The sequence below is a fragment of the Anolis sagrei genome, chromosome 5, assembly GCF_037176765.1.
Source record: "Anolis sagrei isolate rAnoSag1 chromosome 5, rAnoSag1.mat, whole genome shotgun sequence".
NCBI classification, from domain to species: domain Eukaryota; kingdom Metazoa; phylum Chordata; class Lepidosauria; order Squamata; family Dactyloidae; genus Anolis; species Anolis sagrei.
Window position 1 is genome coordinate 25,710,674 of NC_090025.1, and position 26,301 is coordinate 25,736,974.

The 26,301-nt window shown below is 39.3% G+C and overlaps 1 protein-coding gene across 1 annotated transcript in view; it reads right to left on the reverse strand.

The window, feature by feature from the left end:
* STPG2 (sperm tail PG-rich repeat containing 2) overlaps window positions 1–25,473 on the reverse strand; it is a 259,212-nt gene extending 233,739 nt beyond the window's left edge. Inside the window, exons 1-5 of the mRNA XM_060779207.2 lie at window positions 25,058–25,473; window positions 19,625–19,734; window positions 18,137–18,292; window positions 14,426–14,590; window positions 1,878–1,993 (exon numbers count right to left, since the gene is read on the reverse strand). Coding sequence (XP_060635190.2) covers window positions 1,878–1,993; window positions 14,426–14,590; window positions 18,137–18,292; window positions 19,625–19,734; window positions 25,058–25,163 — 653 coding nt within the window. The 5' untranslated portion in view covers window positions 25,164–25,473. The remainder of the gene's footprint in view (window positions 1–1,877; window positions 1,994–14,425; window positions 14,591–18,136; window positions 18,293–19,624; window positions 19,735–25,057) is intronic.
* Window positions 25,474–26,301: the final 828 nt, after the last annotated feature.

Below are 26,301 nucleotides of genomic sequence, written 5' to 3' on the forward strand. Positions count from 1 at the left end.
GCTGCTGCTGGGGGTAGGTCTCTAGCAGGACTCTTCTCACTACTGCATCAACCTCAAGGAAAGCATCACAGGCTTCTGTGAAGGCTTGCTGAAACAAGCAGCAGATCTCATGATGAAAGGGCCTTGAAAGAACTGCTCTTTGTAGCAGATAACGGCACAACATTGTACCTTCATACTCTTGCTCTGGATCTTGGTTCTGCTGCCTCTAGACTCTGACCTTGTTTCTGTAATCCTGTTCTGAACCCTATTGTATTGTAAATTCCGGAATAACTTCATGGCTTTGATTTATGGATTTTATTTCAGTTTTGCCCCTGACTATCTGGCTTATCTTCGGAACTCTGACTTTGGTTTGTACCCCTAGATTCTTGGTCGTTGTTTTATTTTCTCTGATGAGTGAACTCCTGTCATCTGACTACTGGATTGTAGCCTTGGTCATTGTTTGTTGTTGTTCCTGACCCGGCTCTGTAGTACTCTGCTTGTCTGCATTAACTGGACTCTTGGCCTTCTCAGTATTTATTGTTACTCCTTCTTTGTGCTACAATTATCTTATTTTGGTTAGAACTTGAAAGACTCAAGACTTCAGTTTATTACAAGTAAATAGGGTCTTGGCTTCCTTGCTTAATTAAATCTCAGCCTCGATACCAGGAGGTCCTGGAATGCAGCAGTATGAGTATGTCTTAATGGTCCCACTTATTCCATTGGTTCACACTTCAAGCAGGAAGAACATCTGCTGCTATTTTAGGGTGGGATTGCCAATCACACTTGTTTGGAGTACCCCTTCTTCACTCCAAAATATTTCAAGCAGATTGAGGTCTTCAGGAGAGGCCTTTCTCTCAGTCCCGCCTCATCGTAAGCTCGCTTGGTGGGAACAAGAGAGAGGGCCTTCCTTCTCCGTGGTTGTGTCTCAACTCCTTGCCCAGGGAAGCCAGAATGGCCTTCTCCCTGCTACCTTCAAGTGACAGGCTCATTTTTTTATTCAGTCACAGGAGAAGCTTTTAAAGATCAATTCAGGGGGTACTGTGGTTTTAGCTTTGAATATATTTTCAATCTGTTTTATGGATTTTAGGTTTTTAAAACCAGAGATATTTAATGCTTATATATTTGTAGATTTTAATTGTATTGAAATACTTGTAATGTAAGCTGCTTTGAGTCTCCTTTGTGGAGAAAAAAAGCGATGTATAAATAAACATAATAATAAAATTAACATAATTGCTCGGAACATGCTATTGATTGAGTACTAAACTACAATATTATAATGTAAGCATAGCATGAAAAGTTGGTTCAGAAATTACAATAAGTATTTAATTTGTGTGATGGTGATGAGCCACAGCAAGCCTGTTCCCTCCCCTTCACTATAGACCAGTGGTTCTCAACCTGGGGTCCCCAGATGTTTTTGGCCTACAACTCCCAGAAATCCTAACAGCTGGTAAACTGGCTGGGATTTATGGGAGTTGAAGGCCAAAAACATCTGGGGACCCCAGGTTGAGAACCACTGCTATAGACACCTGTATATCACAAGCTTTATTTCTGTTTTTTTTAAATACGTAAATCTGATTACCTACAGCCTATTATTTTTTCAGATACAAAAACAAACTCTGTTCAATTTTAGCTATGGTTTGCTTGAAACAAGCCAACTACATAGTCCATAGTTTGAATTGTCGTTATATCATACAAAATATAATTAAGGTCTTCTGAATTAGATGAGATATCAAACAGTGGCTGATCAAATGTTTCTGATCATTCTGTGACAACACTGGAAACATACAGCCTAAAACCTGCTGCATCCTGTTCCCTTGATTTGTCATGATATCCAAGATAGAGACAAGTATGTGTAAAAAATGCAGTTTTTTATACCAAGCAGTGACAGAATTACATACGTAATTACATCATAGTCTCCAGGTCCAGGACCATCGTGAATCTTAAATTCATATCGCTTTTCTGTCAAATTGCCAAAATGCACTCCTTTATACTTCATTGTGGAATAAGTTTCATTCTAAAACCAAAAGAAAATAGTATATAGTTAGACTTTTTAAAATACCATATTTAAGCAAACATCAACATCTGCAATATCTTAATGCACATTAGTTTTGATTAAATATATATATTTATGTATGTGCTTAAACAAATATCTTAGCTAATGCTTACATTAAGGAATGCCCATGTCATGCACAATATATGTCCTCAAACTCACATACATTAATGCAACAAATTTTCTGTTGTGCCTTGCCCTAGCAACTGGTGAGAGTCCCTGCCTGTAGTGGCCTCTGAGGTTGAGAAGGCCAGTTCAGGAATTGATTCAGCCCCACATACACATATACACTGCTATTCTCCTTATATATCATATAAGGAAACTGCTTCATTAATGACTTGTAAACTGCCCCAAGAGCCTTCTTGGTTGAGAGGTGGAGTTTAAAACTCAAAATAAAAAAGGAAGCAAATAAGCCCTAGAAATAAGTCCCACAAGTTCTTTATGACTTACTCTAAGGTAGTGGTTCCCAACTGTGGTCCGCGGATCACAAATGGTCCTCAAGAATGAAAATATGGTCCAGGGCCTCACCACTACTACACCATAGCCTTGGAACCATGCAGCAACGAGAGCGGCTGGTCTTGCGAAAGCCTCTTATAGTACTGAAGCAATGGGGATGTCAGGTGGGGAAAGGCTGACTACCCATGAAAGATTACTATTGCCACAGCAGCTCTAGATTATTAAATATGGTTTCTGTGGGCAAGCAGATGGCGACCACTGGATGGCACATGTTCTGTATCGGAAACTAGGGCTGATGAGATCTATCCAATGCAATTTTCTGAATCAGCACCCCAAATAACCAAATCAAATCTAAAGTTGACAAAAAACTGATTTGTAATCCTTTTGGTACTATTGTTGGAGAATGGTCCCTGGTCAAAAGTGGTCCCTGGTCAAAAAAAGGTTGGGAACCACTGCTCTAAGATAAATGATAGAATTACTGCCTATATCTTTAATTTTTTTTTATGAACTCTCCTATCAATGTCAGCTTTACTGAGAAACACTAAAGAGTTATACAAACCACTGATGTCCTAGCAACTCTAAAGAAGATCAAAAATATAATTTAAACAAAGTTCCAGTTCAACAGAAATATAGTAGAAGTAACAAAAAGAAAGGTGCCTGAGAACTACAGACCTCATAGTGAAGAAGTGAAAATGCAGGATGATAAACTAATCTTGTTTGCTTTAAGGATTTAGGAAGAGGAAGAAAGCCCCTATCATTATACAACATATAAAACATCATTCTGTAGTGAACATAAGAAGGCATATTGTAGGAAAACTGTTACGAACAAAGTGGCCTATAATATCCTTCTAAATTCCAATGACCACAAAATATAGTATTTCACAGTAATGGGATTAGAGCACCATCCAGTGGTTTCTACAAATTATTCCTTTCCAATATTTCTAAAGATAACCAAAGTCGCAAATTCTAATCAATAAATTTTCTTTTTAATGTACTATAAATCTTAAAAGTATGCTCTTCTTCACTTCCATATAGAGAAACTATATAAAGAGTCCTACATTAGTAAACTTGTAGCAATGTTACCAGCCTTCCAGGAATATTGCTTAATTCTACTATCTCATGTTATCTGAGATCTGACAGAAATCAAGCTTGGCTTTAAAGGCACGGGATTCCAAAATTAAGATTGAATTCAAGTACATTTTAATATAATAATAGTTAATTCTGATTTTAAAAAACACCTCCTACTTTTATTTAAAATGCAGAGAAATTTTAAATTCTGATGTAACATTATTCTCAAGCTGATACTAATTTGACTTTTCCTTACTTTAAATTTCTCTTACTGGATTGACAGTATTCCATTAAGGCACTCCATTCCTTGAGTGCAAATTGAATTCAATATTTAATTTGTTATGAAATAGCAGCCAAATTATAATAAATTGATATGAGGAAAATGTTAATGTGGTGTTTAATCACATATGAGCAACACATTTGTCATAAACAGACAAAGAACATCATCTACGAAGTGGATAAAACAGATCACAACACATACTATTTCATGTAGTACTGTATTTCCATTTCTGATTTTTATTGGATTTTGTAATTTTTATAATCATATCTGGAGTGCAGCATAAAAATCAGATGGACGGAATCTGCATTTTGTATAATAAATACATTAATTGTGGCAGAGGTTTAATGATTAGTCACATTTAGAGAAGACTAATGGAATTAAGTGTTGGCTTACCAATACTTATCTGCTTGAGACTTTTTCATAGTCTTTGCTTCCTAAAGCAATGGTAGGTATCTGTATCAGTTTATGCTGCAATGCACTTCATTGAAATCCAGACTTCGGAATGGACATATGATTTCCATGATAAATGAATGTACTGAGACAGAAGTGCACACACAACTGTACTTCAGCATTTCACCAGGTGAATGCTTATGTCTTTTATCTCCTTCCAAAGATCTAGTCAGAGGAAGGTTATCAACTATTTTATGGAAATAATCAGTTTCTAAACGCATCTGCCATTGTGGATGTACATTAAAACATACTGTACTATCAAAAGTGAGAAACATCCATATATATATATTTCTTATAGCTAAATGATGCTGTCGTTTTTGACATCTTTTTTTCTTTTTATGAAAATTTTACCAAACAAATTATAACATTTTTGAGTGGGTTAGATAATCTAACAAAGTTTTGGCAATGATTCCTCCAATTCAGTGGTTCATAACTTTTTTTTTTTTTAACCAGGGACAACTTTGAGCAGGAACCACTTTCCAACATTAGTACCAATGGGGTTATGAATCAGTTATTGTTCAACTTACAATTCAGTTTGGTTATTTGGGGTGCTGATTCAGAAAATTGCATTTGATAGACCACATCAGCTCTAGTTTCTGATACAGAACATATGCCATCCAGTAGTCACCATCTGTTCACCCACAGAAAACCATATCTAATAAGCCTCTGCACTATAAGAGGGTTTCACGAGACCAGTTGCAACAGTGTAGTAATGGTGAGGACATGGACCATATTTTCATTCTTGTGGAACACTGGTAGTCGATGGATCACAGGTTGGGAACCACTACTCCAATCCCTCCCTCCCTCCTGCTAACTTATTAATTGCAACTAGTCCGTATTGCCTCAAGTAGAGTCCCAAATTTAGGACTAACTACTGGTTATTACACATCTTGGTTAAAAAACAACAAGCCACCCCCCCCCCACCACCACCACCCCACCCCACCCCCTTTTTTGTCCTTCTCTTTTTCCTGTCTATTTCTCACTATTGTATCTGTCTCACAATGTTCCCCCACTTTCCATGTATATGGTATCATTTTATTTTAAAACGCAATATAACGTTTCTACCACTTTTCTATCATGCTCCATCCTTGGGAACACATTCTAAATAAAAATATTTTTTTTAAAAAAAAACAATCCAAATCATTGGCAGGCAGCAGTGGACTTATATCTTTAATTTTTAATTAAGAATATATTTAATATACTGATATATGGCTACCTTGAATTTATCTATATTTAATCCTCTCTTTTCTGATTACCCACAACTGATAAATTTATATTTATCGTATCAGAAGTGAACCGAGGGTACAGTTGTAATATATTTAAAACCACAAACAAAGTTCAGAAGCTTGGCATTATATTAAATGTCCTTTGACCAGTAGCTGGCCACTTGGAGTGCCTCTGGTGTTGCTATAAGAAGGTCCTCCATAGTGCACGTGGCACGGCTCAGACTGCATTGTAATAGGTGGTCTGTGGTTTGCTCTTCTTTACACTTGCATGTTGAACAGATAGATAAGGATTAGGCACAGATAAATATTCTTAAAATGGGCTTATTCCGCTTTTTTTTTCTTGACAGACCACTAAATAATAGCAAAATATACATTTGTTTCATTACAGTCCCTAATCCAGTAGCAAAATGTTTATGAGAGAGCCTTACAGTCGATACATCCTGACATTTACAAAATGCAACTTAGTGCGTCAGCTCTGAAAGCAATTTTAAAAGGTGCTCCAACTACAGGCTATTCTTTGTCAAACTCAATAAACCTGAATAAAATTATTCCCTTTCCCTTCTACTGCTTAAGCGCTGCATTAAAAATAATATAAATTGACTGCTACTTAACTCACTAACCTGTGCATTACTCAGGTAAAATACCCTATCCATAATGGAATTAAAAAACCTTTTAAAAACGTAGGCAGACAGAAGAGAAAAAACTGATGTACTCTTAACTCTAAATCACCATGCTCTTTTTGCCAAGAAGTGTTGACAATACCAACTTCAAGGTCGCTGTCAACTGGCTATGTCATTAGCAAATAAAATATGGTTTAATTGAAGCAAACTCAGCAAGGAGGTGCATTATTTTAAGTGAACATTGCAATATAACTTGAAAAATTACTAATCGCCACTCCCGTTGACAATAAAAATGGATGAAGGTGCTTTGGAACTTTTTTCCTATGACTTTCCTGTAATTAAATATGGAAATAGATTCCATGAAGAATTAAAAGTCCCAGAGTGCATTAATTCTGGCACTAATGGACTGTCTTTCAGTGCTACGGCACATAGGTAGTTCCCAGCATGGTCCCAACATTACCTAATCTATCAGTGTCAACTCTTAGTATGAATACATAAGGTGAAACACACAGATTTGGGATTACATTCCATAATGTCTCACGAGGAAAGATGCATTAATCATTTCTTTTCAGAATGCGTGTACTAAAACTATGCAGAGCTATTAAGTATCTTGATAGAATACATTTGCACACAAGACACTTTATATAATTGTTACTAAAATCACAAACATATATTTTACATTAAAGCCAAGCTTTTCAAAAACAAAAACAAAGCTTTGTTTGGTCTGATTTTAATCAATATAATTGTATCCATTTCAACTGAAGCAGGTTTGCAAAAGCCATCTTTCTAACACTGGAAAATATAAACCACACTGTTTATGCACTTCTATCATTTCCTTTTCAAAACCCCAGCCATCACAGGTATTGGTATTCTGGATATGACTATATTTAGAGGATTTCAGTTCAAAACAATCCCATCTCAAGATGCCCTGGCATATTATCTGCCTTTGTTGTGAGCGTTTAAAGGGCAAAGAAGGGAAATCACTACTACAGTTCTTGCCTGCTGAATCATGACTGCAGTTATAGCCGCTGTATCGGGAAATGGCATTAATTTTCTCTCTTATGCAAAGTGTTGTGTATTGCTACTGTCATCATCTGGAATCAGCAACTGTAATAGCTAAAATCTTGATCCAACAGACCCCATTATCCTGATATATCAGCTTTCTCAATCTGTTGAAAAGGTTAAATAGAAATAGCATTATATTGTATCATGACTATTGGCTTGCCTGACTGAGGAAAGTATAGCACAGGGATGGGAAACCTCAGATTCTGTATAATAAGTATTTGCAGTGACCAGGCGAATGAGCCTCAACGAGCTTCATGGCCAAACATGAACAGAGAATCATTTATTTATTGGGTTGTTGCAAGTTTTTCAGGCTATATGGCCATGTTCCAGAAGCATTCTCTCCTGATATTTTGCCTGCATCTATGGCAAACATCCTCAGAGGTTATGACGTCTGTTGGAAACTAGGAAAATGGGGTTTATATATCTGTGGAATGTCCAGGGTGGGAGAAAGAACTTTTGTCTGTTGGAGCTAAGTGTGCGTGTTTCAATTGTTCACCTTGATTAGCATTTAATGGCCTTACAGTTTTCAAGGTCTGGCTTCTTACTGCCTGGGGGAATCTTTTGCTGAAGGGTGATTAGCTGTCTCTGATTAGTTCTTGTCTAGAGTTCCTCTGTTTTTTAAATGTTGTTCTTTATTTATTGTCCTGATTTTAGAGTTTTTTTTTAATACTGGAAGCCCGATTTTGTTCATTTTTTATTTATTTTGTTCAGATTTTATTTATTTATTTATTTATTTATTGTACTTATACCCCGCCCTTCTCACCCCCGAAGGGGAACTCAGGGCAGCCTACAAACTATGGCAATAATTCAATGCCAGATCGAGACAATAATATAACAATAAAACACAATATTATAAAACTGTAATATATATACATATCAATTAAAATTGTCTTTCAAACAATTAAAACATATCAAAAATATCAAAAGTCTAGCATCAACAGAGCTTTGTAAACATTGAACCATTTGCTTTGCCGTTCTTCCATCATACATATGGGTCATATTAATCCCCAAAGGCTTGCTTAAATAGCTAGGTCTTAAGATACTTTCTGAAGCTTAAGAATAAGAAGGCTGTTCTGATGTCACTGGTGAGGGAGTTCCACAGCCATGGGCCACCGCCGAGAAGGCCCTGTCTCTCGTCCCTGTCAACCGAATCTGCGATGAAGATGGGACCGAGAGCAGGGCCTCCTCAGAAGATTTTAACAGTCACACTGGACCATAAAGAGAGATACATTCAGATAGGTAAGCTGGACCAGAACCGTTTAGGCTAGAGCAAGCACTCTGAATTGTGCACGAAAGCAAATTGGCAGCCAGTGGAGCTGACGTAACAGGGGTGTTGTATGTTCCCTATACGCTGCTCCGGTTAGGAATCTTGCTGCTGCCCGTTGGACTACTTGAAGCTTCTGAACAGTCTTCAGATGTATGCAGTGTAGTTTACATCTAAGCAGGCTCGTGCACATTACAGCACCTGTTCAGAGTATCTTCTGATTTTGCTTATGCCAGTTGAAAGCTTGGAGCCCCCAGTGGCTCAATGGGTGAAATCCTTGTGCAGGGCGGGACTGCTGACTGAAAGGTCAGCGGTTCGAATCCTGGGAGCAGTGTGAGCTCCCATCTGTCAGCTCCAGTTTCTCATGCAGGGACATGAGAGAAGCCTTCCAAAGGATGGTAAAAAATCCGGGCGTCCCCTGGGCAATGATCTTCCAGACAGCCAATTCTCTCACACCAGAAGCGACTTGCAGTTTCTTATGTCACTCCTGACATGAAAAAAGAAATTGAAGGCCTTTAATTTGCTTGCTGCACACATCCATACCTTGTATTATTTGAACACTTTGTTTTCAAGCTGCTCTCAATCCACATTAAGTGATCAGTGTACATGTGCCCTAAGACTTGAAAGGGCAACTATGAAAGTGTGAAGTGTGAAAAAATAGGATTTTCAGTGCTATTTTAGTTCCCATTTCTATATATGGTTATAAAAGCTGGACTTTAAAAAAAAAAACCTGACAAGAAGAAAATTAGTTCATTTGAAATGTGGTACTGGAGAAAAGTTTTGCAGGTGCCATGGATTACTAAAAAGGTAAATCAATAATTGGATCCTGGAGCATATCAAGCCTGAACTTATTCCTAGAAGCCAAGATGACGAAACTGAAATTGTTGTACTTCGGCCATATGAGGAGAAGACGAGACCCTTTAGAAAAGACAATAGTTTTTGATAAACTAGAAGGCAATAGGAAAGGAGAAAGACTGCATTCCAATGGATAGACTCAATCAAGAAAGTCAGACCTTGAGTCTGCGAGACCTGAGCAAGACGGCTGATGATAAGATGATTCAGAGGTGTCTTTTTTATGGAGTCACCATAAGGAAGGAAGAAGCTAATAAATTATTGAGAAAGCTTCCAGAGTGCATGGGAAGAGCAGAAAGCATAGAAGTAATGCACTCTCTGCACTGCAGGAAAACGGTACAATCACAAAATATTATTTAAAAAAATAAATCACAGTTACTATTCATAAAATCAAAGAAAAATGGATAATAGGTCATTTCTCAGGTGCAGGGTTAAGACCCTTTTTGACTTTAAAAAAATCTGAATATTTTATTTCCCCTCATTCCCTATATTTTAGTGTAAATTAACTGGACCACGACAAAATGCATTACTTACAATGACAAAATCAAGTAGTTCAATTTAATGACTCTACTGCCCCCTAATGCCTTGATTGAAAAATATATATGAGGAAAGATTCAATATTATAAACAGTGCTGCTTATATGACAGTCTACCTAACTAGCTATACCTTTTTGTTTTATGTTTGGAGATATTCTGGTGTAGGGAAAAGGCTAGAAAAATATTATTCTATAATAATATTATTCTATAAAAGTGACATAATAATACTTCACAGTATACATAAGCACTTGGCTAAATAACTACAGGCAGTCCCCAAGTTACGCACAAGATGAGTTCTGTAGGTTTATTCCCTTTTGAGAGGTAGATGTCTCTCACTTCCTGTTGTCTCATCCCGTTTGTAACAATAAGTTGTTTGTAACTTGGGGACTGCCTGTACAATGAGAAATTGAATGATTGTGGTCTTCCATATTGATAGTGTGATTTCATATGCAAATCAGTACAATATATATGATATATTAATTTCGAGGAAATAATATTAGAAATATGCCTTTCAAAATATTCTGATTTGTTTTCCTGAATAACGTTGTGTTCCTTTTTGTTATCATGTAGGTAAGATATCCAATTTCACTTTTAAAAAATCGTATTTGTTTCAGTGGATTCTTTGACACTGCCTATTAATGTAAACAGCAACTTCCTAAATATTGTACTGCCTTTCCCTATAGAGTCTAGCAGAATCTATATTACTACAGATCTTAATCCCAGTCACACATTTTGCACAGATTTAACTTTTTTTTAATTTACCACTTTGTTTTTTAAGAGCACTTTCATTTTATACAGGGTTCCTCTTAAAAAGTCTTTTTACTTATGAATAAATTCGTTTAGATAATATTGTGTTATTTATCTTTTTAAAGGATCAACCGTATGCACTCCTTGCACTAGTTCCTGGGCAAGATGCTTAAGATTAAGTCAAGGGTTGCTGACCTTCTAGCCCAGGCATGGGCAAACTAAGGCTCAAGGCCAGATACAGCCCTCTGGATGCTTCTTTCTGGCCCTCCAAATTTTCCCCATCCTCTGAGTGTAAGGATTCAGTGGCCCACTGCATCCTTATGCTGAAAGAGCAGGGGAGGAAGGCATGCGGCACTTCGGATCCCTCTGGAATGCTCTCAGTCACCACGTGCCTTCCTTGGGCCATCTTCCTGGCATAAGGATGGGGCAAGCGACCCCATCCCGATGCTGGGGGAAGCACAGCCCAGGAGTGGAGGCAGGATGGGTACCTCTACCCACCTCCTCATCCTTCTCCTGGATGAGGTGAGGACCCATCCTGATGCTGGAAAAAGCACGGCTCGGGGGAGGAGGCAGGAGGCAGCCAAGGGGGCTCCAAAGCCTCCTGCCGCTGCCTGCCTCATCACCCTTCTCCCGGAATCAGGATGAGGTGAGGCCACATCATGATGCTGGAAGAAGCACATCCTGGGGGGGGGGGGGGAGGCAGCTGAGGGGGCTCCAAAGTCCCTCCTGCTTCCGCCTGCCTACGCACCCATCTCCTGGCATCAAGACATGACAAGGCAACATCCTGATGCCAGGAAAAGCATTGCCGAGGGAAGAGGCAAGCGGCGGCTAAGGGGAACCAAAGATCCACCTATGCTGGTTCTGGCCCTCCTGGTCCTGCCCTGCCCACAGCCCCTCCCTCCCTTCTCGCCCCTCCCTCCTGGCCCTAGGGCAATTCTGTCACACCTCTGAGTAGAACCACCTTGCTTAAGACACCAAAGAACACACCAGCAGTTTTCTTAAAACTACAAAGACAACTGCTGGTGTGTTCTTTGGTGTCTTAAGCAAGGTGGTTCTACTCAGAGGTGCGACAGCATTTATTTTATTTAAAATAAAAGATAAAATGTTCAAAAAGCAAAAGTATATTTCAAAATATCAATCCAAGGAAACATAGGCAAACAAGATCTATGAAGACACAGGCAAGGCAAAGTCCCTTAAGTGCATGACAGAGTCTTAGAACATGAACATGAAAAGCTACAAGATAAATCCCAAAGTCTCTTGTTTAAAGCGTGAAGTTGCTCTGACACTGAGGCACATTCAAACAGTCTGTTTAATACTCTTGGGCCAGCATGAAGGCGTTCCTATGGCCTCGGGCCTCTCTCTCTCGCCTCCCCGCGATCCTGACACTCCTTCACACTTTCAATTCCAAGCGATCAGCCCTATCTAAATCACTGGCCCCATCAAGGTCAAATCCCTCCTTAGCTGGCTGAGAACTTTCCTCCCTTCCTACATCCTCCCTTCCTTCATCAGGCACCTGGCTCTTGCTCTCAGCAGTTTCACTTTCTCCAGCGTCAACCCTTGCTGTGGGAAACAACTGAACTTCTGCCCCCTGATCCTGGTCTTCCTCGTCTAACACAGGAACATCCTTGCTTCCCATCTGATCATCCCCATCAGAATAATCGATACCATCACTGTGATTCCAGTGGAGTCACAACAAATGCGGTCCCAGGGCAAAAAAGTTTGCCCATGCCTGCTCTAGCCAGTTACATGACTAGATGTTCTACAGCAATCCAGCAATTCTGCCTCTTTGCTGTGCCAAAACTAACTACATCAGCAGTAGAGCACCTTCCTTTTTGACAGGCACCATCATTGATTGCACTGTTAAAATATACAAAACTCAAAGAAGTGCATCAACAGAGTTAACTAAAATGACCAAAATGCTTCTATGGTAATGTACAAGCTGTTTTCAGTATTATTCTGTCTCACTCTAAGTGCTGCTTAAAAGTTCCTTGCACTTTTATACTGTTTCTACCAAAGCAAAATGCTCCAATAGTAGAGACATACGCTCACAAAGTTCTATCCCCTGCTGCAGGGTCAAAGGTTCTCAGTGGAAAAGAAATGTTTCAGTCTCTACAAAGGCAAGTGGGAAAAGTAATGAGGACAGAACCAGGTCATACAGCTAGCAGAGGCAAAAAAGCAAAGAAAGGAAATGAAATAAAAGCCGTGAGAATATAGCAAAAAGAACAATCTAGGATTAGTAGATGATAACCCATATGTTGTGAAGGCTGACAGAAAAAGCTGAAATTAGTGGCTAGAGTTAGAAGAGGCACTGAAGTCAATGGCGCAAGAAGGTATATGGTTTTCCAAGGATGTAGTAGCTTCAGACCCTAAGTCCTATCCCTGCGCAAGAAGACAACTAATACAACTTTGTCCATGATCAATGGCACATAGGAACTTGGTCTATCACTGCAATCCTACATATCTGTACCTGTCCTATGTAAGCCCTCAGGGGGGGAAACTCCAGCAGTTGCAGAAGAGTAAGGCCAGGCCTAGCCATGCAAGAAGGTAATCCCAAAACTGAGGGTTGTTGTATAGTAGCAAAGTCACAAATATTTCAAAATCAAGCACTGGAAGCAAGCAGTCGTAATGAACTTGGCCAAAGAAGTGAACATTTTAAACCAGACTAGAGGTCAGGAATTTCATGAAATAAATGCATACAAAACTACACATAACCCACAAGAAACAAACAATACAATCAATACTGTAGAGGTATGAAGCGGGTTACTCGGGATCAAGAGAGAGAAAGAGGATCCGTGAAATACTTAATGCTCCAACTGAGGAGGAGGACTTCATGGGATTTACAGGGAGTGATGGGACTGGGAGTGATGACAGGGAGGAGGATGGGTTAGATTGGACCCGTGTACAAGAGATCAAAGACATATGTAATCAGCCCACATCAAGTGAGGACTTTGAGGGGTTTGTGGGAGACTGGCAATCCGGGGACACGGGATGATCTAAGTCTTGAAAGACGCTGGCAACATTGGAGAGATGGGCGGCGGCGCTCAGCTGCAGGAGATCAGGCAGCTGGGAGTGATGAGGAAAGGGAGGAGAGCAGCTCATCCTCCGATAATGAGTTATAGGATATAAGTTGGTAAGAAATCAATGGGTCTTTGCAGAAGGCAAAGTGTCTTACTGTGTTTAGAGCTTTGTTGCTGCCATTATAAGGCTCTTTCAGATGGGCCCTATATCCCAGGATATGATCCCAGGTTTTCTGTTTATCCCAGATTATCTGGCAGTGCGGACTCACATAACCCAGTTTAAAGCAGAAAACCTGGGATCAGATCCTGGGATATAGGGCCTGTCTGGAAAGGTCCATGGACAACTCCAGGTTTACAACATCGCCTCTCCATCTTTTGCCATGAGATGCATCAATGCACTGGTGAACAGGAAGTACAGAGAATGAAATCCCTGAAAGCAAAAGCATTAGTTTTTCAATGGAAATCTGGTTCAGGCAGTCTTGTTCTGAAGGTCCCTTCCAGACAGGCTCTATATCCCAGGATCTGATCCCAGGTTTTCTGCTTTAAACTGGATTATATGAGTTCGCAATGCCAGATAATCTGGGATAAACAGAAAACTTGGGATCAGATCCTGGGATATAGGGCCTGTCTGGAAGGGTTCTGAAGGGTCTTAAGATCCTGTTAGGTTCAAGCTATCCTGGCCTGAACCCAATGCATCCATCACTGAGGCTGGCTCACCCACTTGTTTAGTTTCTGTCTTGTTGTGCCTGTGTCCTGACAGCTGCTCAACATACAAGTTGCAACACAAACAATGAAATAATTTAATCATTACTTACAGTATTCATCTGATAGTAAGCTGGGCCCAAGGTACTGTCTCTTGAAGGAGGGGTATGCCTCATAAGCGTGCCATCACCCAACTCTTCATAACCGTATGCTTGTCCTTGCGAAGGGATAGAGGGAGCTTCTGTCTTCCGGAAGACTTTGATACTGTTTGCAAGTTTCTGCAGAAACAGATTCAATTATCTATGGCATGCTCTTTTAAATAGTCAACATAATATGAGCTTGTTCGTGTCCGGTGGAATTTAATTTGCAAAATACATTTAACTCTTTTCAAAGCAAGAGAGGAAATTGGCCCATGAGTTATTCGAATTTAATACCTTCCTCCCCAAATCTTCACCCTTGTGTATAGCTTGCCTTCCCACTAGATAGAGTGGTGAAAAAATGCTGCCGCTAATATAGAAACCTCACTGACTTGCCCCACAGGAGAAATTAGTAATTCAATGCTGTTACTATCTCCAATCTGAGATGGTCCCTACCACACTCCCTTGTTTCAATGGGCACATGTTATCTCCAATATGAAATGAGAAATAGGGAAAAAAATCTCTATGTAGACCAGGCATAGGCAAACATTGGTCCTCCAGATGCTTTGCACTTCAACTCCTGCAATTCCTACTTCAACACCTGGAGGGCTGAAGTTTTCCCATGACTGATATAGACAGAAGCATGGAGATGAAGGGAGAAATGGTATCTGAGTGGATATGGTCCTGGATATCAATGGAAAACAAGACAATGCTTGAGACTTCTGTCCGGAAGCAATAAAAGTAGATGGTTGAAGAAAATCACATTAATAAATACAATGGTTATTGCATCTAGAGTCACTGGAGAAAGTATATTCATTTTGGAGTGCCACAAACCCTCCAAAAATAATCTGAAATGAGTCTAAATTTCTTTGCACTGCTTCATTATTTCTGAAAAACAGAGTCATGCTCAGAGAGTTTAGTAATACTTAAGTATATGTTAGCATTAGTCTACTTGCATTATCATTTTGAAAGCATAATAATCATGATAGTTAAGGATCTCAATATGTGAAAATTAATAAGGTTTGATTATAAATCTCTTCACACATCAGTATTTCTTTGCATGAAAATAAGCATCTAGATTTTCAGCTCGTTGGTTTCTTAAGAGTAGGAGTAAAGAGAATGAAAAATGTGCTCCAAATCATAGGCAAGCTTTAGTTTAGTTCTCAATTAGTCCCTCCCCCCCCCCCCCCCCCCCACTTATCTCACCTGGAGTTTTTAAATCATTTTATGTACATGCGGCCCGTCTGTCATTATGCTTAGTTCCTATGTTTTGTGTATATTGTTTTATATGCTTTGATGTTTTATATTTTACTGTTATGTTGTTTATTTGATTGCAATTTGTATTGTTATCTTGTAATTCTTGTTCGGGCTTGGCCCCATGTAAGCTGCTCCGAGTCCCCTTTGGGGAGATGGTGGCGGGGTACAAATAAAGTGTATTACTATTATTATTATTATTATTATTATTATTATTATTATTATTATTATTATTAAGCATCTCCTGAAACCGGGTTCAAAAAACACTGGGATGTAGGTCCCAAAATCATGAGTGACTATATTTAACTACTGTACATACTCGAGTATAAGCTGACCCGAATATAAGCCAAGGCACCTAATTTTACCACAAAAAGCTAGGAAAACGTATTGACTCCAGTTTACGCCAAGGGTGGGAAATGCAGCAGCTACTGGTAAATTTCAAAATAAAAATAGATACTAATAACATTAAATGAATTACACTAATCAGTAGGTTAAATGTAAAATAATAAATGTAATAAAAATAAGAGTAAAATAATGTACATATAATAATAATAACAATAAGAGAGTAAAATAATAAATGTAATAATAGAGTAAAATAATAAATATAATAATAGAGTAAAATAATGTAAATGTAATGAAAATAAAATAATAATAATAATAATAATAATAAATAGTGTAAAATAATAACTGTAATAATAATAATAGAGTAAAATAATAAATAACATTGGTTTTTCAGTCTTTAAAAAAGGGTTAGCTGTATCTTAGAAAATCCTGTCCATGTTTAAATATACATTAAAATATACTTTGAAAAGGAAAGTATATGAATCAGGAGTCAAGATCCCAGAATAACAAATGTTTGTGTTTTTTTTTAATTAGACACAAGAGATGCAATGAAGAAAGGCAATTTTTATGAGCAAGGAATATATTAATGTGACTTTTTCCATTTGTAAAAAGAGATTTACCTGCACTGCATTACACATTATTTTTGAACCCCTGTAGATCAATGCATCCCTATAAAGACAGAAGCAAACTATATCTCCTAAAAGAGGCATAGAAAATACCTTGATCTGAAAATACAGCTTGTGATATAGCACAATTACTAGAGACCGGCTGAAAAAAAGTCCAGTCATTTATATTGATCTAATGTACATTTTTGTCTACATAGGAAACCCATGTACATGTCATATCTTTTTATCTTGCAGCTTGATCCACCTTTGGAGATATCAAATGATATTCTAAAGGTAACACCCCACGCAACAAGACATGAGAACCAAATGTATAGCTAGGAGATCTGGAATAAAAACATGGATCTAAGAGAATTATTTACAAAATGACATGCTTCATGTGCCTGTGTTTCTGTGCAAGAGAGAAAGAAATTTACATGCTTTTGATTTAACCGAGATGTCATGCGGACTGCAAAATGAATAGTAAACTTTGTTATCTCCAGTTCTTGACAACTAAAACTGTGAGATACTGCAAGATCCAGGTGAAATGTGCAACATTAACACTCAAATAATGATAGATCTGGACCAAACTTGGCAACTGGACCAAACTATAAATCCCAGCAACTATAACTCCCAAATGTCAAGGTCTATTTTCCCCCAAACTCCACCAGTGTTCACATTTGGGCACATTGAGGATTCATGCCAAGTTTGATCCAGATCTATCATTATTTGAGTCCACAGTGATCTCTGGATGTAGATGAACTACAACTCCAAAACTCAAAGTTAATGCCCACCAAACCTTTGGAGTATTTTCTGTTTGTTGTTCATAGGAGTTCTGTTTGCCAAGTTTGGCCCAATTTCATCGTTGGTGGAATTCAGAATTCTCTTTGATTGTAGGTGAACTATAAATCCCAGCAACTGCAACTCCCAAATGACAAAATCAAATGCGGGCGTATGGTTATTTGTGCCAAATTTGATCTAGTGAATGAAAATACATCCTGCATATCAGATATTTACACTACGATTCACAATAGTAGCAAAATTACAGTTATGAAGTAGCAACGAAAACAATTTTATGGTTGTGGGTCACCACCAACCACATGAGGAACTATTAAGGGGTTGCAGCATTAGGAAAGTTGAGAACCACTGACATATATCTTCCCACATTTCATCAGCCACCACCTGCTTGCTGCATGGTGAATCAGCAATGTATCCGGTGGCTAGGCCTCAGTTTTTGCTTCTATTTGACATGCAAGATTCTAGCGTATATGCAAATTCTGACAAGATTCTCTTTCCTAATCAAGCAATTTTTTTAAGTTACTCTGTTTGAATTTGCAGAAGACAAACCTCGTTGTCATGTTGTCATGTACACATCTTTTTTACACAAAACACTGATGGAGGAAAAAGTCATACAGGAAGCATTCATCACTACTATTAGTCAATATAAGCCACAGAAATATGGCTGAGGATTTCTTTTCTTCTAACATACCTGTGCAGCAGTTACTTGAGCTGATCTTTTCGGCTTTATGATATCCTGAGCCATTGAATGAGATTCGTCATATGTTCCAGGTCCAGGAGTATGAGTTTGGAAATCTCTGAAACGTTTCTCTTTATTCTGAAGACTTTGCCCTCCTTTAATAGCTTTCTAGTGGGAAGAAAATTTAAAAGAAAATAGACCATGAGGATGCTTATATAAGGCTACCCATCTACATGGCATACAATAAAAAAGAGAAGTCAAGATCTTACAAAAAGATTATACAATCCAGAAAATAAATACTGTACTAGTGGGTCAGCAGACGAATGGTAGGAAAGGTATAGGCAAGGATAGTTCAAGTGATTGTTTTAGTTGCACATATTTAAACTAGATACAGGAATAGGGACTTAGCAAAAGTCTTTATGGAAAATACAGGCCCTAAGGAAGGATTAGAGCTGCAAAGGCTTGGGGACAGCATGTTCTCTCTTCTTTTTTTCTTGGAAAAATTGATAAATTGGATTGTAGGGTGTTTCTTTTAAGGTTACAAACAACATAGTTAAAACACAGCGCCCAAATACGAATCAAGGAACATGAAAGGCACTGCAGACTAATTCAACCACAGAAGCCAGCCATAGCAGAGCACCTGATGAACCAACCTAGACACAGCATATTATTTGAGAGCACAGAAATGCTGGACGACTCAAAAAACCATGATGTCAGACTACACAGAGAAGCTATTTAAATCCACAAGTACTGTATATACTTGAGTATAAGCCTAGTTTTTCAGACCCTTTTTGGGGCTGAAAAAGTCCTCCTCGGCTTATACTCGAATCAAGGTTATTTATTATTTTACTCTGTTATTATTATTATAATTTTCATTTCATTTATTATTTTATTCTATTTATTACTATTACATTTATCATTTTACTCTATTATTATACATTTATTATTTTACTGTATAATTGTTGTTATTGCTACATTCATTATTTTACTCTTTTTATTATTGTTGTTGTTATTACATTTATTATGTTACTCTATTATTATTGGAAGGATACGTAAGCACATTTACATTGAAGAAGGTAAATAATCATTTAATCAGAGTTAGACAGTCTTATCTTAAATTACCATTTTTGTAAATATTCAAAAATATATAACCTACTGATTCCTCAATTAATGTAATGTAATTGGTACCTATTTTTATTTTGCAATTTACCCGTAGCGGTTGCATTTCCCACCCTCGGCTTATACTCGAGTCAATCCGTTTTCTCAGTTTTTTGTGGTAAAATTAGGTGCCTCGGCTTATATTCGGGTTGGCTTATACTCGAGTATATACGATAAATCCACAAGTGCACAATTTCAGCAGAAAGGAGGAAACCATGAATATTAACAAAACCTGGCTACCAGTATTAAAAAACTCAGGACAATAAATCAGGACACTCAAAAGTTACAGTTGCTGGAAGAAAGTTACAACAATCATCTATTAAAACCTGTAAAAAACATTACCTGTGTTCTGTCAATTTCATAATGTCCTGGCCCTGGAATATCATCTTCAGCATTTTGACTAACGGTTTCAAGACCACGACTTGCCAGAGAAAGAAATGGAGCAAAACCATCTGAAAAAAATGAGGAAAAATCATACCTTGGAAACGCTTGTCCTTATATATTCTTTTAATGAATAAGATCAGCTCCAACATGCCAAGGCACAGAAGCAGATGAAGGGCTTTCCCTGTATCCCAGCTACCACTCAGAATGGCCTCAGAATGAGAGAAAAAGAGGCAGCACCTACTGGACTCAATCCTTTCCCACACTGTCATTCCCTTTTCCTTTTGTGTCATGTCTCAGATTGCAAGCCAGAAGGTAGAGAATTGTTTTTTACTTGTATAAATATTGATGCTATTGATGATGGTGATGATAACAGGAATAATATTCAAGAATTAGTGGTGAAAATTACAGTATACTTTATTTGCAGTCAGCCAAGATCGTTTGTGCAAACTGGTACTCAAAGAACTGTTCAATTGCACTATGTAAAACTGTTTTTGTTCCTGGATTATAAATGTCATTTCCTAATTGGTTCTATCATAAAAACATGGGAAAAGTTTATTAAACTATACAAGCTTTGTTTTTGCGGGACATCCTGCAGCACATTTTGCTATAGTTTTAGCTTTGCACAGTGGCAGTATCGTAGCCAAAGGATTAATCTGAAGCGTGATTATTGCTAATTGAAACTACAGTTTTTCAATTAGTATCTCTTAGAGTCTCGACCAATTCAATATAGTTTGAAGCAGCCACAAAAATGAAGTCTCTGGAGTTTAACAACTACTTTCAAAGTAATACCACACAATTAAACAGGAAATAATACTTAGAATAATAGAATCATAGAATCAAAGAGTTGGAAGAGACCTCATGGGCCATCCATCCAATCCCCTGCCAAGAAGCAGGAATATTGCATTCAAATCACCCCTGACAGATGGCCATCCAGCCCCTGTTTGAAAGCTTCCAAAGAAGGAGCCTCCACCACACTTCGGGGCAGAGAGTTCCACTGCTGAACGGCTCTCACAGTCAGGAAGTTCTTCCTCATGTTCAGATGGAATCTCCTCTCTTGTAGTTTGAAGCCATTGTTCCGCATCCTAGTCTCCAAGGAAGCAGAAAACAAGCTCGCTCCCTCCTCCCTGTGACATCCTCTCACATATTTATACATGGCTATCATATCTCCTCTCAGCCTTCTCTTCTTCAGGCTAAACATGCCCAGCTCCTTAAGCCGCTCCTCATAGGGCTTGTTCTCCAGACCCCTGATCATTTTAGTCGCCCTATAGTCCTATATAGCAATTTAAAATCTTATAAAACTACATTTCCTTCAATGACGGGATGCAATAATTAGGAAATGGCTTGACCAGCATTAAATGGGAATTATACAAAATGGCTACTAGTCAAAATGGCTACTAGTCAAAATGGCTATCTAGCACTTTGGAAGAGTACAGGATCACATTGGTCAGGAGATCTCGGAAAAACACACTCCTCTGCACCTAGGAAAAAACATTTTTTGTTCTCCAATGACCTCTAGGAGACAACAAGCACATTTTACTATGTTCCGCTTCTGCAGGCAGACACTTCCACAGAATATATATATATATATATATATATATGAAAATACTTACCAATATCTCTTGCAACTCACATTCAGAAAACCTTACTTAATTTACTATATGCTTTAGTATACAGAAACCTTATGACGTCTTTAAACATCTGGTTTTTTTTCACAGCTGGAAATATATATAGTGTTTAAAGAACTGCCATTTTGAACTGGTTCAAAGAAAAAGTAAATGGCATGCTGTGTAAATAATAACACAGACTGCCTTGATCATTATCTCACACTGAGAATGCATCTTTCCCAAACAACAAAGCTATTAAAAATAGTCTGGTTGGAAAAAAGAAATGGTGAAAACAGACTGCTTTAAAACAGAACTCAAGAAAGATATTGACAAGTGGAACGTGTCCACAGATGGAAGACCAAAACAATCAAAGATCTGTAAGCCAAGCCCTATGGGGAATGGCTTAGGAAAATTGGTGTTTAGCTTGGAAAAGAGAAATTTAAGAGGGGGCATGGTTGCCATGTTTAAATATTTGAAAGAATGTCACATAGAGGAGGAGGAGGCAAGTTTTCTGCTACTCTAGACACCAGGACATGGAGCTATAGATTTAAATTGCAAGAGATTCCATAAACTTGAAGAAAAATGTTCTGACAGTAAGGGCTGTTCAGCAATTGAATCTGCTGTGTCAGAGTCTCCTTTGTGGACAGAAAAAGCAGGGAATAAATAAACATAATAATAGATGCTTACATGTATCTCCTGATTATTTACTTAATCTAACAATGTTTACATACATGCACATACACTAATAATAATAATAATAATAATAATAATAATAATAATAATAATAATGTAGACTCTGCAAGGAAGCAGATGAAACAATCGATCACATCCTCAGCTGCTGCAAGAAGATCGTGCAGACAGACTACAAGCAGAGGCACAACACCATTGCTCAGATGATTCATTGGAACTTGTGCCAAAAATACCATCTGCCTGTGACAAAGAACTGGTGGGATCACAAGCTGGAAAAAGTTACAGAGAATGAACACGCCAAACTGCTCTGGTACTTCCGAATTCAGACAGACAGTTTTGGAGCATAATACTCCTGACCTTACAATCGTTTTAAAAAACAAAGCATGGATCATCGATGTCGCAATCCCAGGTGACAGCAGGATTGCAGAGAAACAACAGGAAAAGCTGACATGATATGAGGATTTAAAAAGCGAACTGCAAAGACTCTGGCACAAACCAGTAAAGGTAGTCCCAGTGGTGATCGGCACACTGGGTGCAGTGCCTAAAGACCTTGGCCTGCACTTAAACACAATCGGTGCTGACAAAATTACCATCTGTCAAGTGCAAAAGGTCACCCTACTCGGATCTGTCCGCATTATTTGCTGATACATTACATAGTCCTAGACACTTGGGAAGTGTCTGATGAGTGATCCAATACAACAACCAGCATAGTGATCTTGTTTGCTGTGTACTAATCTTGTTGTGTCTCAAATGATGATGACGACGACGACGAATCTTCTCTGGCGGTTTTGAAGCAGAGGCTGGATGGCCATTTTGATTGTGTTTTCCTGCATGGCATAGGATTGGACTTGATGGACTTTGTGGTTTCTTCCAACTCTTTGATTCTATTAATGGTTGCCTGGCAAGCATATAACCTTTCAAATGAGATATTCGATCTGATCATGTAACTGTGCGAAATAGATCTGCAATATTTGATTTCCAGTATAAAATGCCAATATCTCTTTAATAACGGAAAGGTTGACCTCTTCTTCTTCTTCTTCTTCTTCTTCTTCTCCTCCTCCTCCTCCTCCCCCTCCTCCCCCCCCCCCTCCTTAGCCATTAGTCTTTTTTTTCCCTATAAAGCTAGGATTTGTAAAAAACACAGTTCTTAAGTTCCAATAATAATAACAGCAAAACTGGATTCTCCTGTACCTCATTTAAACACCACTCACATCTAGTCAGTTTAATAAAAATTCTGGTAGATATTAGTTTCCATATTCCCATGCTGCTAGACAAAGCAAGCTGTGTGTTATGAATGGACAAATCTGAGACGCAATAGCTCAAATAATGGTGAAAGCTTAGCTGTTATTTGTCCCTATACATTCATTTGTATTACAGCAGCTCTTCTCAACTTGAAGAAGCAGAGTCAAAAAGCTACTCACTTTGTGAGTAGTAGATATAAGGATTTTTTTTTATTCAGGGGTTCCCTGAGACCTGAAAACTATGTCAAAGGTTCCTCCAGAGTAAAATATATATATTGGGAAAAGCTGTTCCAACATAGTTTTCTGTGCATCAGCAGGAGAGACCAGAAGGGAAAGGAAATATAATTGAAACAGTCTATTAGGATTTCCATTGACAACATACCAATCTTTTTTTAAAAAGAAAATCATGTGACTTTATAGGTATCCTCTGCATTTCATTTTTTCTGCCTAAGTCAGTTGTTCTTAACCTGTGAGTCGCAGACCACCACAAGCCTTTTTCCTCATTATTTATTTATTTTATGTATTTTATTTCCACTCTTTTCACACCACCTGCCACTCCTTCCCTGTTGCTGACCACATTTTCTGTATCAGCAACTAGAGCTGATGTGGTTTATCCAATGTAATTTTACCGAATCAGCACCCCAAACTAAATCTAAATCTAAAGTTAACCAAAAACTGATTCATACTAATACATGCTTTTTGTACTAATGTTGGAGAGTGGTCTCTGGTCAAGCAGTCCCTGGTCAAGTACTCCCTGGTCAAAGTGATCCCTGGTCAAAGAAAGGTTGGGAACCACTGTCCTATGTGAAGTATCTTGCATTTGTCCCTGTTGAAGTTCATTTTGTTACTTTTGGCCCATCTGTTAAGATCATTTTGAATTCTGTTCCTATCATCTGGGGTATTAGCTATGGCTGCTGCTCGCTGGACCAGTTGAAGTTTCCGAACAGTCTTCAAGGGCAACCCCACGTAGAGTGTGTTGCAGTAATCTATTCCGGATGTAACAAGAGCGTGGACCACTGTGGCCAGATCAGGCTTCCCAAGGTATGGGCGCAACTGGTGCACAAGTTTTAATTGTGCAAAAGCTCTCCCGGACACTGCCGAGACCTGGGGTTCCAGGCTCAAGGATGAGTCCAGGAACCCCAGGTTGTACTGTGCATTAAAATATTAGGTTCCTATAAGCCTAAACGGAGCCCCCGGTGGCGCAGTGGGTTAAAGCACTGAGCTGCTGAGCTTGTTGATCGAAAGGTCGCAGGTTCGATTCCGGGGAGTGGCGTGAGCTTCCGCTGTCAGCCCTAGCTTCTGCCAACCTAGCAGTTCGAAAACATGCAAATGTGAGTAGATCAATAGGTACCACTCTGGCGGGAAGGTAACGGCGCTCCATGCAGTCATGGCGGCCACATGACCTTGGAGGTGTCTACGGACAACGCTGGCTCCTCGGCTTAGAAATGGAGATGAGCACCACACCCCAGAGTCAGACATGACTGGACTTAATGTCAGGGGACTACCTTTACCTTTACCTTTTATAAGCATAAACACACAAAAGAGTGTGCAGATGGGAAATGCACACCCAGCAAATGGGAAATTAGCAGTGTCTTTACATAATTTGGCAGCACTACTTTAAAGAACACAACCTCACAATGCCCTGGTATTAAGGTATTTTCAGATACAACTGCAAAAAGTCCTATCCTTTACCAGTCATCCCATTTTGAAGACAGAAAATGTGACTGTATGTGTCTTTCTGTTTCTCTCCTCCCTTGGGGTGCAGCACACACTTAACTTTGACACATTCCAGATCAAACAAACTCAAGGACCAATCATTAGACTGCAGCCTTACTTCCCCTTCCTTCCCTGCTCACCTTGGAGTGGCCTGCTCTGGGAAGGCAAGTCGTAACATCCGGGTCCCACGTGCGACTGGGTGCAGCCCAAAGTGGGAGTCAAGGCGCGCGGGGCCCGGTCGTACATCCCACCACCTTCGCTCGCGCGCTCCCTCGCGCGCTAGCCCCTCGTTGCCATGGCGACCGGAGGCCTAACACGCCGCCCAGGCCTGCCCGAAAAGCAAGCCCCGCCCCCTCAAGCCAACCAGAGGCCTTTGGAGAGGGCGTGGCTATGACCTTTAGGCCTCCACAGGTTTTGGACTTCAACTCCCACAAGGGTTTTTATTTTTGGAGGAGGAGGGAGTAATGACCCACCCAAGTGGAAGTTATAGTTCACCCAGCATCCAGAGAACATTCTGAACCCCACCAATGATGGATCTCTAGAGCATACCTGTCACCGGGAAGTAGCAGCCAATAGTGAAAGGACCAAGGCAGAGACATCTCCAGCTCATCCCCTGTTTGGGTATCAGCCAGCACGTCAACGACTTAAATCAAGACATAGTTTTCTTAGATCTACAGAGACACTCGCTGGGACACCTCAGCAAGCAAGAGTCCAAAAGTGGCAGGCCCAAACCCAGCACCTCAATCCGTGAGTGATACCAGATGAGAGACTCCCCCCTGGACACACAGAAGACTGGGCGACTTGGAAGGCGCTGAACAGACTGCGCTCTGGCACCATGAGATGCAGAGCCAACCTCAAGAAATGGGGCTACAAGGGAGAATCCACGGCATGCGAGTGCGGAGAAGAACAAACCACTGACCACCTGCTGCAATGCACCCTGAGCCCTGCCACATGCACAATGGAGGACCTTGCGGCAACACCAGAGACACTCCAAGTGGCCAGATACTGGTCAAAGGACATTTAACCAAATACCAAGTTTGCAAAATCTGTGGATTTTTTTGTTTTTGTTTTTTAATCTGTGTGTTTGTTTTGTTCTGTTAGAAATGTAATACAATGGTATGGTTGCTGATGACATGATAAATAAATACCTGTCACCCAATGGCCAGCAGAACATAAGGTAAAGGTAAAGGTTGTCCCCTGACATTAAGTCCAGCTGTGTCCAATTCTGGGGTTTGGTGCTCATCTCCATTTCTAAGCCGAAGAACCGGCGTTGCCCATAGACACCTCCAAGGTCGTGTGGCCTGCATGACTTCATGGAGCGCCGTTACTTGCCGTTACTTGATCTACTCACATTTGCATGTTTTCGAACTGCTAGGTTGGCAGA